Source organism: Chiloscyllium plagiosum, chromosome 39, assembly GCF_004010195.1.
Source record: "Chiloscyllium plagiosum isolate BGI_BamShark_2017 chromosome 39, ASM401019v2, whole genome shotgun sequence".
NCBI lineage: Eukaryota > Metazoa > Chordata > Chondrichthyes > Orectolobiformes > Hemiscylliidae > Chiloscyllium > Chiloscyllium plagiosum.
The window spans coordinates 9,769,335-9,786,874 of NC_057748.1; the positions used below are offsets into that span (position 1 = coordinate 9,769,335).

A 17,540-nucleotide genomic window follows, 5' to 3' on the forward strand; every position below is an offset into this window, starting at 1 on the left:
TCTCTGGCTACAAACAACCCCGTGGCTCCTTGTGCACTTCAAATCCAGCCGTGGCTCTGCCATTCACCCACTGCACTCTATATAGAACATGGAACAGCACAATAACAGACCCATCAGCTCACCATGTCTGTACTGACCATGATGTCACTCTAAACTAATCCCATCTGCCGGCACATGGTCCATATCCCTCTATTTTCTGCCTGTTCATGTGTCTGTCTAAATCCTCTAAAATGTAACTGCTTCCAACACTTCCCCTGGCAGTGTGTTCCAGGCACTGACCACCCTCTGTGTGTAAAAAATGTTCCTCACATATCTCTTTTAAACTTTCCCTCTCTCATCGTAAACCTACACCCCCTAGCATTGAACACTCCCACCCTAGGAAAAAGACTCCAACCGTTCCCCTCTCCATGCCTCTCATAATTTTATATACAGTACTTCTATCAGCTCATCCCTCAGCCTCCAACGCTCGAGGGAAAACAATTGAAGTTTGTCCAGCCTCCCTTTGAGCTAATACACTACCAGGCAACATCCTGGTAAACCTCTTATGCTCCCTCTCCAAAGCTTCCATATCCTTCCTGTAGTCAGCAAATTGAACTGTACACAATACTCCAAATGTAGCCAAACTAAAGTTTTATGCAGCTGCAAGATGACTTGCCAACTTTTATACTCAATGCCCCAAGTGATGAAGGCAAGCATGCCATATGCCTTCTTTCCCACCATGTCCACTTATGTTACTTTCAGGGAGCTAACAAGTTGCACCCCAAGATCCCTCTATATGATTATATGTGGGCGCCCTCTATATGTGGGCGGCACGATGGCACAGTGGGCGGCACGGTGGCACAGTGGTTAGCACTGCTGCCTCACAGCGCCAGAACTCGGGTTCAATTCCCGACTCAGGCGATTGACTGTGTGGAGTTTGCACATTCTCCCCGTGTCTGTGTGGGTTTCCTCCGGGTGCTCCGGTTTCCTTCCACAGTCCAAAGATGTGCGGGTCAGGTGGATTGGCCATGCTAAATTGCCCGTAATGTTAGGTAAAAGGGGTAAATGTAGGGGAATAGGTGGGTTGCGCTTCGGCGGGTCGGTGTGGACTTGTTGATTAGATTAGATTCGATTCCCGACAGTGTGGAAACAAGCCCTTTGGCCCAACCAGTCCACACCGACCCTCCGAAGAGCAACCCACCCAGACCCATTCCCCTCTGACTAATGCACCTAACACTATGGACAATTTAGCATGGCCAATCCACCTGACCTGCACATCTTTGGATTGTGGGAGGAAACCAGAGCACCCGGAGGAAACCCACGCAGACACGGGGAGAACGTGCAAACTCCACACAGACAGTGGCCCAAGGTTGGAATTGAACCTGGGACCCTGGTGCTGTGAGACAGCAGTGCTAACCACTGAGCCACCGTGCCACCCCAAAATCTATGTTGCAAAGGGTCCTGCCATTTACCAAACACCTCCCTCTTGCATTTGACCTCCCAAGATGCATCACCTGATGCTGGTCCAGATTAAACTTCATCTGTCATTTCTCCTCCCCCTCCAACCTTCCAACTGGTCTACATCCTGCTGTGTCCTTTCACAAGCTTCCTCACTATCCACAATGTCTGTGCCGCCTACAAACTTACCAATCAGACCACCTACATTTTCATCCAAATCATTTGCATAAATTGTACACATGCAGCCAGAGGTAGTGGGAGAAATTAGCACTATAGTAATGGCAGGCTGGGGATATAATACTGTAAAGCATTTAAAAATCATTGAAAGCTTGCTCTTTTGTTTTTCAAAAAGAAGACTCCTTCCTGCCATTGGGTATTAAAGAGTCAATTGTTGAGATCTTTTAAGATTTCAAACGGTGAAATTGCAGGAATTTGAAAACCCTTGATCTTGTGTAACTAAACATTAGAGCATAGAACATTACAGCACAGTACAGGCCCATCGACCCTCATCGGAACATTAATAGCAGAGGTCAGACAGTCAGAGCTGTCAATCAAGCAGGGGATTAGCTGTTTCATGTGACTATTGGATACCCTTGCTCTGAGCCAGGGTATGAATTCTGTGCTGACAGTGCTGACATCCATTACTCTGTTGAAACCCCTAAGCCCCTCCTTGATTGACATCCCTGCTATACCTTTCATAATTGCATTGTGTGACTGGGGAGAGGCACATCAGCAGAGTGTCATCTGAGCATGCAAGGAAGGGATCATAACAAAGAACCCCATGTGTCCCCTCTCGCTGAATATATAACTGTTGCTATCCCGAGAACCTCACTACCCTGTTAACACTGAGCTCATTTGGCCCTAGGTGAAACACTGGCCACTTGTCTAAGGGTGCCACACTGAACTCTCACGCAATTCCACCCGGAAAGCCGGGCATCTTCCATCAGGGAATGGTACAATCGTCTGTGACCTGTCCTGGCTCAGTCAGACACTAAACCCAAGCTGTTTGAGCTGTTTCCAACAAAGTACGCTGCAATAAGGGTTTGTTTGGAAGAGAGTGGCCAAGGAAGCAGACTCAGGGACAGAATCGGTGGCTCTGGTTGGATGTGTTCCTTGACACTTCATCACACGATTCTCTGTCACTAACCACGCCCACTTGTCCAGCCTGCCAATCATTGTCACTCATTGTCATGCCTTACTCCCCTCCAACCTGCTCCTTCTTAAGCCAACAACAACTTGCAATTATATGGCCCTGCAGAGGAACAAAACAATGAGCTGCATTCCCAATGCTGAGGGTTCACTCACATGATATTTAGTCACATGGCACTCACTGCAGTCTGTGAATGTGCGTCAGCACAGACAAACTTCCTGACAAATACTCTGGAGTTTATTTACTAGGTGAGAATACTGCTGATAGAATTGTGGTCCTATTTGACTCCAAAGTCCAGATTCCACCCCCCATTCCGACTTCCTCAGCAAAGTCGCTCACAAATATTTAAATCTCAACGTTTCTACACTCAGCACACCCGGCACTGCCACGTGAAATAGATGACAAATCCTTGAAGGTTAGCTCAATGTGAACAACAGGAAAAGCTGTGGTCATAGATGGAGGAAGGCGCTCTGTGAAGCTCCAATGCTTTCAGAAAAAAGACCTACAAACATGTGAAAGGAGGAGACCAGTCAGCCCCACTTTGAGCCTGTCCCAACTCTTGAGTCAGCTCATGGCCGATCTATAATCTAACCTCCATTTACTTGTCTTGGGTCCAGTCAGGTTACAGAGGGACTTAGATAAGCTGCAGAGCTAGGCTGAGAAGTGGCAAATGGACTTTAATGAGAAAAAGTGTGAGGTGATTCACTTTGAAAGGAGTAACAGAAATAAAGAGTATTGGGCTAATGGTAAGATTCTATGATTTGGAGATGCCGGCGTTGGACTGGGGTGTACAAAGTTAAAACTATCATGGTATTCGAACAGCTGAAAGACTCAACAGACAATCAAGGTATTTTTCAGTTACATCACACTGTAAACTTTTGCTATAAATTCTGTGCCTTACAATGTGCCCTCCACAACCACCTGATGAAGGAGCGTCGCTCCGAAAGCTTGTGCTTCCAATTAAACCTGTTGGACTATAACCTGGTGTTGTGTGATTTTTAACTTGGTAAGATTCTAGCTAGTGTAGATGAGCAGAGAGATCTCAGTATCCAGGTACATAGATCCCTAAAAGTTGCCACCCAGGTTGATAGGGTTGCTAAGAAGACATACGGTGTGTTAGCTTTTATTGGTAGAGGGATTGAGTTTCAGAGACATGAGGTCAGGCTGCAGCTGTACAAAACTCTGGTGCGGCCACACTAGGAATATTGCTTACACTTCTGGTCACTGGATTATAGGAAGGATGTGGAAGCTTTGGAAAGGTTTCAAAGGAGATTTACCAGGATGTTGCCTGGTATGGAGGGAAGGTCTTATGAGGAAACGCCGAGGGACTTGAGGCTGTTTTCATTAGAGAGAAGAAAGTTGAGAGGTGACTTAATAGAGACATACAAGATAATCAGAGGGTTAGATAGGGTGGACAGTGAGAACGTTTTCCCTCATATGATGATGACTAGCCCGAGGAGACATGGCTTTAAATTGAGGGGTGTTAGGTATAGGACAGATGTCAGAGGTAATTTCTGTATTCAGAGAGTAGTAAGGGCATGGAATGGCCTGCCTGCAGCAGTAGTAGACTTGCCAACTTTAAGTCTAGATTAGAGTGGTGCTGGAAAAGCACAACAGGTCAGGCAGCATCCGAGGAGCAGGAAAATCGACGTTTTGGGCAAAAGCCCTTCATCAGAAATAGAGGCAGGGTGCCTGCAGAGTGGAGAGATAAATGGGGGGGTGGGGGTGGGGAGAAAGTAGCATTGAGTACAATAGGTGAATGGGGGTGGGGATGGAGGTGTTAGGTCATTGATACATGTTAGGTGATACACCAACTTTAAGGGCATTTAAATGTTCATTGGATAGACATATGGATGAAAATGGAATAGTGTAGGTTAGATGGGCTTCAGATTGGTTTCACAGGTTGGCACAACATCGAGGGCCGAAGGGCCTGTACTGCGCTGTAACGTTCTCTGTTTTATGTTCTATGCAGTATCCTTCTCTCCCAGAGTCTGACAATCTCGTTTTTGACATTTTCACTTGGCCTTTGTCTCAACGGTTTACCCACCTTTAATGGGAGGCGATGATGCTATCACTGGATTAGCAATGCAGAACTCCAGGTTCTGGGAACATGGGTTCAAATCTCACCATGGTCACTGGTAGAATTTGGATTCAATAAAAATCTGGAATTTAAAGTTCTCCTCATGGTGACATATAACTGCTGTTGTTAAAAACCCATCTGGTTCACTAATGCCCTTAGGGAAGGAAACCTGCCATCTTTACCCAATGTGGTTGACATGACTTGAGACCCACAGCAACGAGGTGGTTGACCCTTAGCTTACCCTCTGAGTAACTAGGGATGGGCAGTTAATGCTGGCCCAGTCAGCAATACATATTCCAGAACACGTTTAAGAAAAATACTTTCTAAATCACTTCTGAATGGCCACGTTCATCTTTTAAAGATTATGCCCGTGTTCTGATCTCTCAATACCTGAGGAAATACTCTCTATCCTACCATTAAGCAAAGAAAATAGCAGCAGGAGTAGGCCATTTGGCCCCTTGATCTTCTTCTGCTATTCAATATGATCATGGCTGATCTTCCAACTCAACTCTTTCAACTCTCCCCAAACCCTTTGATCCCTTCTCCCTGAGAAATATATCTACCTCCTTGAAAACATTCAAGGTTTTGGTTTTAACTGCTTTCTATGGTAGAGAATTCCACAGGCTCCCCACTCTCTGGGTGAAGACATTCCTTCTCATCTCAGTCCACAATAGCCCAATGCATATCCTGAAACTGTGAGCCCCTTGTTCTGAACTCCCTAGTCAATGGGAGCATCCTTCCTGCATTAACTAGGAGTAATTTTCTTTAATTCACATGTGGATGGTTTGTCGAGACTTTATTTGCTCAAATGCCTTTTGATTTGTTTTTGTTGCACAGTATCCATAGAATCCCTGCAGCATGGAAACAGGCCAATTGGTCCAACAAGTCCTCTAAAGAGAATCCCACCCAGACCCATTCCCCAACCTTATTACTTTACATTTCCCCTGACTAATGCACCTACCTATATCTCCCTGAACACCTTGGGCAACTTAGCATGGCCAATCCACCTACCTTGCACATCTTTGGACTGTGGGAGGAAACTGGAGGACCCATAAGAAACCCATGCAGATATGGGGAGAATGTGCAAACTCCACACAGACAGTCGCCCGAGGCTGGAATCGAATCTGGGTCCCTGGTGCTGTGAAGCGGCAGTGCTAACTTCTGAGCCACTGTGCTGCCCTGGACTGGACAAAACAGAGAAGGATGAAAACTGCTTCTCAAGATTCTAGGAGATTCCATGCCTAAGACAACTGGTTACTGCTCTTTCCTGGAAGGACCTGCCTCATTGGCCATCAGGAAAAGAGTCTGGGAGGTCCGTGGTCAGCTGTGGGAGATTCCTGGGTGTTCTCGAAGGCTGTCAGTCCTTAGCGGTCAGCAGGAATCGGGGATGAGGATCAGGAGGAGGTGATTGAGCTCAGGTTGATGGAAGAGGTGCAATGCCATCTGTCCCACAAAGTGGCCTGAGGTCACATGTTCTGCTTCTCTCACCGGCTGTGGCATCGCTGGCTGGGTCAACCTTTGTTGCCTGGCCCTAACTGTCCTTGGGTAAGGTGCCCCCATGATCTGCTGCGGTTCCTGGGATGTAGAGAGACTCACAGTGTTGTGAAGGAGGGAGCTCCAGGATTTTGGCACTGAAAGAATAGCGATATATTTCCAAGATTCGACAGAGATGTACAAGATTATGTGAGATCTAGATAAGGTAGACAAAGAGGAGCTGTTCTCATTAGCTAATATGACAGGGACTAAGGAACACAGGATTTTCAACACCACGTGCAGAGGCTTTGAGAACAAAACATCTTTTTTTAACACATTGAGTGGGAGTTGGAACTTCCTACCCACGACGGGGAGATTTCAATCAAGATTTTGGACAGGCAATTGAAGGAATCCTTGAGTGGGAGGCAAAGGTCTTGTGATATTATCACAATCCAGAGATCCAGGTAATGTCCTGGGGACCCAGGTTCGAATCCTACCATGGCAGATGGTGCAATTTGAATGTAATAAAAATCTGGAATTGAGAGTCTAATGATAACCGTGAATCTATCGCCAATTGTGAGAAAACTGCAGCTAGTTCACTAATGCCCGTTAGGGAATGAAACTGCCATCCTTACCTGGCCTATATGTGACTCCAGACCCATGTGTCGTTGACTGCGTAATTAGGGATGGGGAATAAATCCTGGGAATGAATAAGAAAACAACCTTCAGGGCCATATGGACAGAGAGGGGGAAAGGAATTGACTGGAATGCTGTGCAAAGGGCCAGAATGGACTAGATAAGCCGAATGGCCTCATTCTCCACCATAATAACTCTATGATCCTATGAGTGGAGCCTTAATGAGGTGGCAGGAGGAGGAGGGATACATTGGATAGTAGACCTGAGACTCAATATAGTATGGACCAGAGCTGTGTTGGTACCAACAGGATCCAGCATCAAATCTCATCCACTCTGCTCATACAGTGTACAGCATGTAAAGGAGATGTGACTGAGCTGTACACTATGAGACTTACAATAACTGCAGTGCCAGATAGGAGTCAATTGTTCCCTCTTAGCAAGTGTGTACCCCTGCTGGAGCTGACACAGATGCACAGCAGCTCTGCAATGCCAGATTGGAGTCATCTCCTTTATTATGTGGTATGTCACACACAAGTACAAGATTTCTGGCTTAATGTGTACCACACACCGTGCCAAACCAGGAAGGTTGAGTTCAAGTTCCACTCCAAAGACTTGAGCTCATCATTTCCCAGAGGAGATGGTGGGGGAGGAAATTGGAAATGAACATACTGCAGGTACGTTTTGAAAGTTACAAGTTGAGTCAGATCTGTATGCATCCTTTGCAAGTTTGTTCTGGTTTATCCTTCCGGCCTGGCCCTCCCAGGGGTGTGGTGCACCATCACAGATACTAGCTTTTGGATGAGATGTTAAACCAAGACTGACGTGGTACCCGTGAGGCTGGGGCCCTGGTCAATACTTATCCCTTTAGCTACATCCCAGTAAACTGATAGCCGCGTCATTAACACATTGCTGCTGGACGCAGCTTACTGCGCACGAGCTAACTGGCATATCCCAAACAGCGACCACACTTCACAACCGCCTCATTGGTTGTAGTGCACCTTGGGCTACCCTGAGCACTGAAGGTGCTATATAAATGCAATACTCCTCATTTTGCGACTTTTGGCATAAATGATCTGGACAGCATCGTGGAGCATGGAACAAGTCAGAGCAATGAGAAATAGGAGCAGGAGTCGGCCATTTAGCTCCTCATGACTGTTAACATTTAGCCAGTGAGTATAAAGACAGTTAGGTTCAAAAAATCGACAGATACTGGAATCCAAGGTAGACAAGCAGAAGAGAGAAAGTGAGGGCTGCAGATGCTGGAGATCAGAACTGAAAATGTGTTGCTGGAAAAGCGCAGCAGGTCAGGCAGCATCCAAGGAACAGGAGAATCGATGTTTCGGGCATAAGCCCTTCTTCAGGAATGAGGAAAGTGTGTCCAGCAGGCTAAGATAAAAGGTAGGGAGGAGGGGGTACACAGCAAGGCAGGCAGCATCAGGAGGGACAGGCAGGAAGCTGGGGGTACACAGCAAGGCAGGCAGCATCAGGAGGGACAGGCAGGAAGCTGGGGGTACACAGCAAGGCAGGCAGCATCAGGAGGGACAGGCAGGAAGCTGGGGGTACACAGCAAGGCAGGCAGCATCAGGAGGGACAGGCAGGAAGCTGGGGGTACACAGCAAGGCAGGCAGCATCAGGAGGGACAGGCAGGAGGCTGGAGGAACACAGCAAGCCAGGCAGCATCAGGAGGGACAGGCAGGAGGCTGGAAGAACACAGCAAGGCAGGCAGCATCAGGAGGGACAAGCAGGAGGCTGGAGGAACACAGCAAGGCAGGCAGCATCAGGAGGGACAGGCAGGAGGCTGGGAGAACACAGCAAGCCAGGCAGCATCAGGAGGAGGAGAAGTCAATGTTTCAGTACTGAGTGTAAAAAGTCAAACTCAGCCTCTTCCAGGAACTGACTGCTCCGCATTATCTAAAACGATGCATTGAGTTCACATTTCCCATTTCTTTAGGAATATTCCTCAGCACTGGCTATTACATTTCCCCGGGGAGTGTTTGTCGAAGACTAGAGGGACTGCAGCATGCGCTGTTTGGCAAGAGTTCACACTGGAACCGCCTGAAACAAGTACTGGAATGTGGAGAATTTCTTGGAAAATTCTGGAAAAACCATTAACGCAGGGGAGTGACAGGACGTGGGGGGTGGGGGGGGGGGGGGGGGGGGGGTGGGCAGGGAGATGGAGGAGATTACTGAGCAAGTGGGGACTCACATTCCCATTCCTCCAGACAGTATTCGAACACAATCCCACCCCCCTTCGGACCAACTCTGACCTTACCGAAATCTGAAGTGGTTAAATAAATGAATCTTCAAGCGGCTGAATCTACTGGCTTCAGTTGTTTAAACAGCTTTGGACTGAATCCTAGCAGGAATCAGAGATGAGTCAGTTTTGCCAGGTTTCTCTGCTTGAGGTTAATGAGTTTTCTCACAGTTACAAATCACACAACACCAGGTTATAGTCCAACAGGTTTATTTAGAAGCACCAACCTTTGGAGCACTGCTCCTTCATCAGGTGGTTGTGGTCAGCATTTTCTCAAACTCCTTTTCCAAGCATACCTCACGATCTGTGCACCCTGTGTAGTCAACAGGCAGGCTCAATTGACATTGAGGAAGGCAAGTGTTAGCATTCATTTCGGGAGAACGAGAGTTCAAGAGCAGAGATGTACTGATGAAACTGTATCATTTGGTCAGACCGCATTTGGAACTCTGTGAGCAGTTTTGGGCCCCGTATCTGAGGAAGGATGTGCTGGAGTTGTGGGGGTGGGGGGAGGGGGTGTGTAGCCAGAGAAGGTTCACGGGAATGGTCCTGAGGATGAAGGACTTGTCGAATGAGGAGCAGTTGAGGACTCTGGGTCTGTGCTCAAGGGACTTTAGCAAAGTAAGGGGGAAATCTGATGAAAACTTACAGAATACTGAGAGGCCTGGATAGAGTGGACATGGAAAAGATGTTTCTACTCGTAGGAGAGACTAGGACCCAAGGGCACAGCCTCAGCTAGAGGGTGGTGAATCTATGGAACTCATTGCTGTGGCGACCAAGTCACTGAGTGTATTGAAGACAGAGACAGGGAGGTTCTTGATTAGTAAGGAGATCAAAGGTTACAGGGAGAAGATAGGAGAACGGGGGTTGAGAAACATAGCAGCCATGATCAAATAATGGAGCAGACTCAATGGGCCGAATGGCCTACAGTAGCAGTGGTGGACTCTCCCTCTTTATGGGCATTTAAACGGGCATTGGATAGGCATATGGAGGATAGTGGGCTAGTGTAGGTTAGATGGGCTTGGATCGGCGCAACATCGAGGGCCAAAGGGCCTGTACTGCGCTGTATTCTTCTGTGTTCTATGTTCTATGTTCTATTCTTTTCCACAAAATGGTCCTCAACCCCCTCGAGCTGCCAGGTTACTTGAAACTTAGGAAATCTGGCCACCCTGTTTCTGGAAGTCAAATCAAATGTGAGATGCTAGCCTCCTATAAATTTCTCAAATTCCAACCTTCGACCTGCGAGCAGACTGACTTACCACCTTCTTTCTCACATCAGTTACCCCTCAAAGCACGTTCCAACCACCTTCCAGACAACATCTTCTAAACCCAGCACCTCTACCACATAGAAAGGCAAGGGCAATGGATACATAGGAACACCAACATCTGCAAGTTCTCCTTTAAGCCAGTTGTCATTCTACACTATGCCACTCTTTCTTCACTGTGACTGGGTCAAAACTCTAGAACTCGTTTCCTAAAGCCATTGTGTGTATATCCCTACCACTGGACAGCAATAGTTGAAGAAGGTAGCTCATTTTCTTATGGGTAGTCAGGAAAAAGCAAAAAATGCTGGGCCAGCCAGTGGCACCTACATCGGACATATAGATAACCATTCGGACCAAGTCGTTAGTTAATGAGATGGGTTTTCTGCTGAGTGCTCCACTTTCCTCCCATGGACCACAAATGTGCAGGTTAGGTGGGTTAGCCATAATATTTTTAAAAACCCACATTGAGAGCGGGTGGGGTGTGGGTCTTTGTGGGATGCTCTTCAGAGTATTGTTGCAGACCTGATTGGCCAAGTGGCCTCTTGCTGCACTGTAAGGATTCTATGAATACAATTATAGTGAATGTGTGGATTGAGGACTGACTGATCTCTGAGTGAAAAGACCCCTGGTAACTCTTTCGAAGCAGATAGCCGCATAGAAATTTAGTGAGACAGTCACCGTGACAGCCAACAGGATAGGACAGACCCCATCCTTTCAGAGTGTAAGTTCCAGTCAAACAGTTGGCGTAGCTCTTTGATGTGTCCTAGTACATCCTTAGCCTGCTTTGTCCATCTGAAGGAAACAATGGGTCTCCAGTACCTCTTGTGCATCCTAAGGGAATCTTCAGCTGTGACCTCTTCAGGTGGAGGCTTTTTAGCAGCTGCTGGAGGTGCTGCAGCTTCTGAGCATGCTATCTCTTCCATTCCTCCTCTCTTTCTTCCCACCTCTGTTACATTGCAGCAATGATGACCCCTGCTGTGCCTGAATCCATTAATTGTGGTGAGTACCAGAGATCTAACATCATCGTAATAATGTGAGCAGTCAGCATTACAATGCACATGATTCACATTTTAGCAGAGACCTCCAGACTGTGGGGCATGGAGAATTCTGCCAAGAAGCTCCATGAAATGCCTGGACAAAGCCTTTTGCCATAATGAACTTTATTTTAGGAGATCCATCTTCAAGCAGCTACACTGACACCATTCCCCACCTTCCCTCTGCGACATCGATGACTGTATCAGTGCCACCTTGTGCTCCCTTGAGGAGGTTGAATAGTTCATCAATTTCACCAACATGTTCCACCCTGAACTTAAGTTCACCTGGACCATCTCGAACACCCTTCTATGTTATTTTGTTTACGAATACAGCCACTTAGCATTTACAGTTAAAGATGATAATGTTTTCCTGTTTTCCTTTTCTCCATCGGGAGACTTCCTGAAGAACTTCAGTGAAGCTTTTACCACGTTGCCCGAGGGATGATCTAATTTGCTGAACCCAGAGTTGTTTCAAGTTGTGTTTCGTGTTACTGGGGGTCGGCTAGCTCATTGCCCGGATGATCAGTTTGTCAGATACAGAGTGACGTTGATAGTGTCAGTTCACATCCTGTCCCCGCTGAAGTTAGCATGAAGGTCTCTCCTCCTCCAGCTCTCCCCTCTCTTACAATAGAACTGCACCGTGGTCTGGTAATATTAGTGTCTTTTATCCCGAGTATAAATTTCATGAACGAGTGCATAAATACTCAAAGAGAAATAACTTGAAGGAGCTAGGACAAAGAGCAAAGGGAAAACGTCAAATCGGCTAGCTCCCTGAAAGAGATAGAAAGGATGGGATGAATGGCCTTCTTGTTTGCTCTATTGTTCCGCGATTCCAGTCTGATATGGAATTTAGAAGAATGAGGGGAGATCTCATAGAAACGTACAAAATCCTGATGGGTCTGGACAGGCTAGATACAGGAAGAATCTTCCTGATGTTGGGGACGTTCAGAACTAGGGGTCACAGTCAAAGAATGAGGGGTACGTCATTCAGGACTGAGATGAGGAAGAATTTCAGAGAGCTGTGAACCTGTGGAATTCTCTCCCACAGGAAGCTGTTGGGGCCGATTCATGAGAAATATTCAAGATGGAGCTGGACCCTAAGAGAGAGTGGAATATTGAGATTGCATGATCAGCCATGATCCTATTGAATGGTGGTGCAGGCTCAAATGGCTGAAGGGCCTACTCCTGAACCTATTTTCTATGTTTCGATGTGCTGCAGCAACTCACCAAGCCTTCTTCCACAACACCTTCCACAACCCACAACCTCAATGAATGTGACAGCATGGGCGGAGGCCATTCAGCCCGTCATGTCTGAGGCGACTGTCTACCACTTCAAAAGGGCAAGGGTAATAGATACATGGATTATGACCCCTCCAAGTTCCTTCCCAAGCCCCGTACCATTCCAACTCAGAATTACATGGCTGCTCCCGGGTCCCTGTACTCTATTGCTAACATTACTCTGGTGTCTCCACATGAACTGCATTAATGCCCTGAGAGCAATTGGCTATGAAAAAAAATGCTGGCTCAGCCAACGTTGCCCTTATTCCATGATAGAATGAAAAAAAAATCAGAAAGACAAGGGCAGAACTGGGAAAGTTAAACACAACTTGGAGAATTGAATCATAGACAGCATGGAAACTGGCCCTTCGGCCCATGCCAAACCTCTCACCCAGACCCATTCCCCTAACTAATACACCTAGCCTATACATCTGAGTCCTGAATGACGTGCCCCTTATTCTTAGACTGTGACCCCTAGTTCTGGACTTCCCTAACACTATGGGCAATTTAACATGGCCAATTCACTTAACCTGCTCACCTTTGAACTGTCCACCTGATGAAGGAGCGGTGCTCAGAAAGCTAGTGCTTCCAATTAAACCTGTTGGACTATAACCTGGTGTTGTGTGATTTATAACTTCATTTTTGGACTGTGGGAGGAAACCCACGCAGACACGAGGAGAATGTGCAAACTCCACACAGACAGGCGCCCGAGGCTGGAATCAAACCCGGGTCCCTGGTGCTGTGAGGCAGCAGTGCTAACTACTGAGCTACCGTACCACACAAGGATTCGATGTTTCTAACTGCTTCACTACAGATCTCTGTACAAAATCTGTTTCTTAACATGCCTGTGAAGCTGGAATGGGTGAACAGGTACCATGTTTATGTTGGTTGAGGGATTGATCGCAACCAGGTGTCCAGGCCGGATTGCTTTGTTTTACCAAATATTCCATGAAATATTTGACATCCATCGCCACATTTCAACCACCAGATGGCTCTGACAGTGCTCAGTGCTCGGAGGCTTTGAGCTCCATAGGGGGGTTTTGAGCGACTGTGCAGATTTTGTGATGTGGTGAGTAGTATTCCTGCCTCTGAGCCAGGAGCTCTGTGTTCAATTCGCATTCCACGACATAGAGTTGTACAGCACAGTCCAACTTGTCCATGCCGACCAGATTTTGCCAGCACTTGGCATTTCCTATTCAAGAACTTATCCAAATGACTCTTAAATGCTGTAATTGTACCAGCCTCCACCACTTCCTCTGGCAGCTCGTTCCACACACCCTCTATATGAAAAAGTTGCCCCTTAGGGCCCTTTTAAACCTTTCCATCTCACCTTAAACCTATGCCCCTCTAGTTTTGGACTCCCCTACCCTGGGGAAACGACCTTGACTATTCACCCTATCCATGTCCCTCATGATTTTGTAAACCTCTATAATGTCACTCCCCAGCCTCCAACGCTCCAGGGAATATAGCCTCAGTCTGTTCAGCCTCTCCCTACAGCTCAAACCCTCCAACCCTGGCAACATGCTTGTAAATCTTTTCTGCACCCTTTCAGGTTTCACAACATCTTTCCTATAGCAGGGCGACCAGAATTGCGCACAGTTTTCCAAAAGTGGCTTGACAGGCATGGAAGGTTGAAATCACCTCGGAGACAGTGAGGTCGGCAGATGCTAGAGATCAGAGTTGAGAGTGTGTTGCTGGAAAAGAGCAGCAGGTCATGCAGCTGATGAAGGGTTCCGGCCCGAACCGTCGATTTTCCTGTTCATTGGATGCTGCAAGACCTGCTGTACTTTCCCAGCAACACATTCTCAGCCATGGAAGGTTCCTAAAGCAGCCAAATAGGTTGGGTAAATCCTTCCGACACACCTCGATAGTGGGTGGGAAGAGCGCTTGAGATTCCTGGTCAGTTGTGAGAAATAGGAGATTCCTTAAACCCTATCCTTAGCTCCAGGCTACCACATGCTGTTAAAAGTGTATGTTGTACAGCAACTCGGACTCAGGGCCTGGATGGGGATTGACAAGGCTGGCGGGAGTGTACAGTAGATCGGTGCTGACAGTGTATGGGTCTGAACCCTGACCTCATTGGGGTGAATTCTGGACCTTGCCTCACCCACAGTACAGAGGTTGCACTGGGATCAGGCCTGCAGTTGGGTAGAGATTTGAAACAGGAAAGGAGATTTGAACCCTCCAACCTTGTAGACAAACAAATGAGAGAAAGTGAGGACTGCAGGTACTGGAGAGTCAGATTTGAAAAGTGTGGCGCTGGAAATGCACAGCAGGTTGGGCAGCATCCGAGGAGCAGGAGAGTCAACGTTTCAGGCACAAGTTCCCTGTCGAAGGGCTTATGCCCGAAACATTTATTTATATGTCGATGCATATTTATTTTGTTTTCTATGTTATTTTGTTTATGAATACAGCCACTTAGCATTTACAGTTAAAGATGATAATGTTTTCCTGTTTTCCTTTTCTCCATCGGGAGACTTCCTGAAGAACTTCAGTGAAGCTTTTACCACGTTGCCCGAGGGATGATCTAATTTGCTGAACCCAGAGTTGTCGACTCTCCTGCTCCTCAGAGGCTGGCAGACCCGCTGTGCTTTTCCAGCACCACACTTTTCGACTGATCAGCAAACAGGTAATAACACTGAGGCCTACCTCAGCCAACTGATTCGAGGACTGTTTCTGTATATCTGTACGTTTCGAGAGAATCAAAGCAGAGTCTTCACAGGAAGGCAAACTGTTTTTAATTTTATATTTAAATGCAGAAGGCCCTCTTCAGGGTGTTATCATTTTATGTTTGCAGTTCCCGCTGCACTCATTACAGGTAAACGGATAATGACACATGCGAATCCTCTCCACCAGGGGCAGCACTGCCTGATCCACCATACGCTGGAGCACCTCACCCTGCATTGATCTCTGACTGATGGAACTGCAATTAAAGAGATGGATTGTGTTAACAGAACTTTCCCAGACTTTAGTAAAGCAAGATTCTACTGATCACTGGAGTAGGCATCACACATGCTGCAGTGCCCGCTGCTTTATCCTGGTCCCCTTGTGCCCACTTGTGATCCTTTACAATTGTCGATGACATCAATAAACTGATGTTCTTCCAGGAAGGAAATCTGCCACCTTTACCTGGCCTGGCCTACATGTGACTTCCAGCACGTTGCAATGAGACAGGCTCCTCACTGAGCAATTAGGATGGACTACAGATGCTCGGCCTCTCACGCTGACTGTGGATTTTCCCCGGATGATCACAACCAGTACCTAGGCCAGCACGGTGGCTCAGTGGCTAGCACTGTTGCCTTTCAGTGCCAGGGACCTGGGTTCAATTCCAGCCTCGGGTGACTGTGTGGAGTTTACACATTGTCTGTGTGGGTTTCCTCCCATCATCTAAAGATATGCAGGTTGGGGTGAATTGGCCATTCTAAATTGCCCATAGTGTTCAGGGATGTGTAGGTTGGGTGCATTAGTCAGGGTAATGGGTCTGTGTGGGTTACTCTTTGGAGGATTGATGTGGACTTGTTAGGCCAAATGGCCTTTTCCACACTGTAGGGATTCTATGTCTGTGTAGTACCTTGTAGGATTTGCCCCTTCCACCAGCCTGTAGTACTGGGTGACGGATGTTTAAGGTGGTTTACGGCCACCGATTCTTCATTCCCTTTGCTTTGTCTCGAGCAGAGAATAATTCTCCACAGAAAGGGCACCATACCTGGATAACAAGATGGTTTATTGCATGATAGCAGTAAGTACAACTGCATTTGGTTGGGTGACGCCGACTGGAGACCTTAGGGAGCTGATACAGACACATCTGCTCCTTCCAAAAGCTTGAGTCAAACTCCTTGTCTTCACCCACAGACTGTATGAGAGCTCAGGGGAATGGGTGGAGCCAATGTAACATGAACATTAACCCCTTCAGAACCATTACCCTTCACAACAACATCCACATCTCATGAAGGAATAATACTAAGTCTCTCCCTTTGGTGTACAGAGACTGGAACCCCTCTTTGAGAGATCGCCATATGTGAGCTATTGTTGAAAAAGATATTGCTGTGAAAACCCCATTTGGTTCACTAATGCCCTTTAGGGAAGGAAACTGTGGTCCTTGCCCAGTCTGGCCTGTATGTGACTGCAAACCCATTGCAAATGTGGTGGGCTCTTAACTACCCCCTGAGAATGGCCCAGTGAGCCACTCGGTTTGAGGGCAATTAGGGAGGGGCATCAAATCCTGGCCTTGCTGGTGACAATAAAATACTGACTGTAATCTCTTTGCTTGTTACTCAGAGGTGGTTTGCTTCTGAATTGGTGTCCCTCAAGCCGCTGCTGTGCTGGAATAAAAAGCTGCATTGTGGAGAGAGTTGTAGACAAAATCTACCCTTTACCTTCCCATCTGCTTTTGCTGAGTGCCAGCTGTGTCGAACACTCCCTGATGCCTGGCACATCCATTGGCATTCCGTGTGGCAGCAAAGCTGACGAAAATGGGAATGCTCAGGCGTTTGCTAATCGCATTTCAGCCCCGGAGGTTGAGGGGTGACCTTATTGAAGTTTTATAAAATCATGAGGGGCATGGAGAGGGTGATTGGAAGGTGCCTTTCCCTTGGGTGGAGAATTTCAAGACCGGGTAGGTGGGTCATATTTTAAAGGTGAAAGGAGAAAGATTTAAAAAAAGACATGAGGGGCAATTTTTTTTTATGCAGTGTGTTTTGTGTGTGGAGTGAACTACCAGGGGAAGTAATAGATGTGAGTACAGATACCATGTTTAAAAGACATTTGGATAAGTACATGATTAAGAAAGGTTTGGCGGGATATGGGCCAAAAACAGGCAGGTGGGACTGGTTTAGTTTGTGATTATGCTTGGCATGGACTGGTTCGACCAAAGGATCTGTTTTCGTGCTGGATGACTTTATAAGCTGTATGATCTTAGAGTTGGATAAAAGGCTGG

General features: G+C 47.0%; 1 protein-coding gene across 1 annotated transcript in view; it reads right to left on the reverse strand.

The window, feature by feature from the left end:
• Positions 1-15,341: 15,341 nt before the first annotated feature.
• Positions 15,342-17,540, reverse strand: part of LOC122542017 (myosin-1-like) — a 34,973-nt gene continuing 32,774 nt past the window's right edge. Inside the window, exon 12 of the mRNA XM_043679309.1 lies at positions 15,342-15,527. Coding sequence (XP_043535244.1) covers positions 15,374-15,527 — 154 coding nt within the window. The 3' untranslated portion in view covers positions 15,342-15,373. The remainder of the gene's footprint in view (positions 15,528-17,540) is intronic.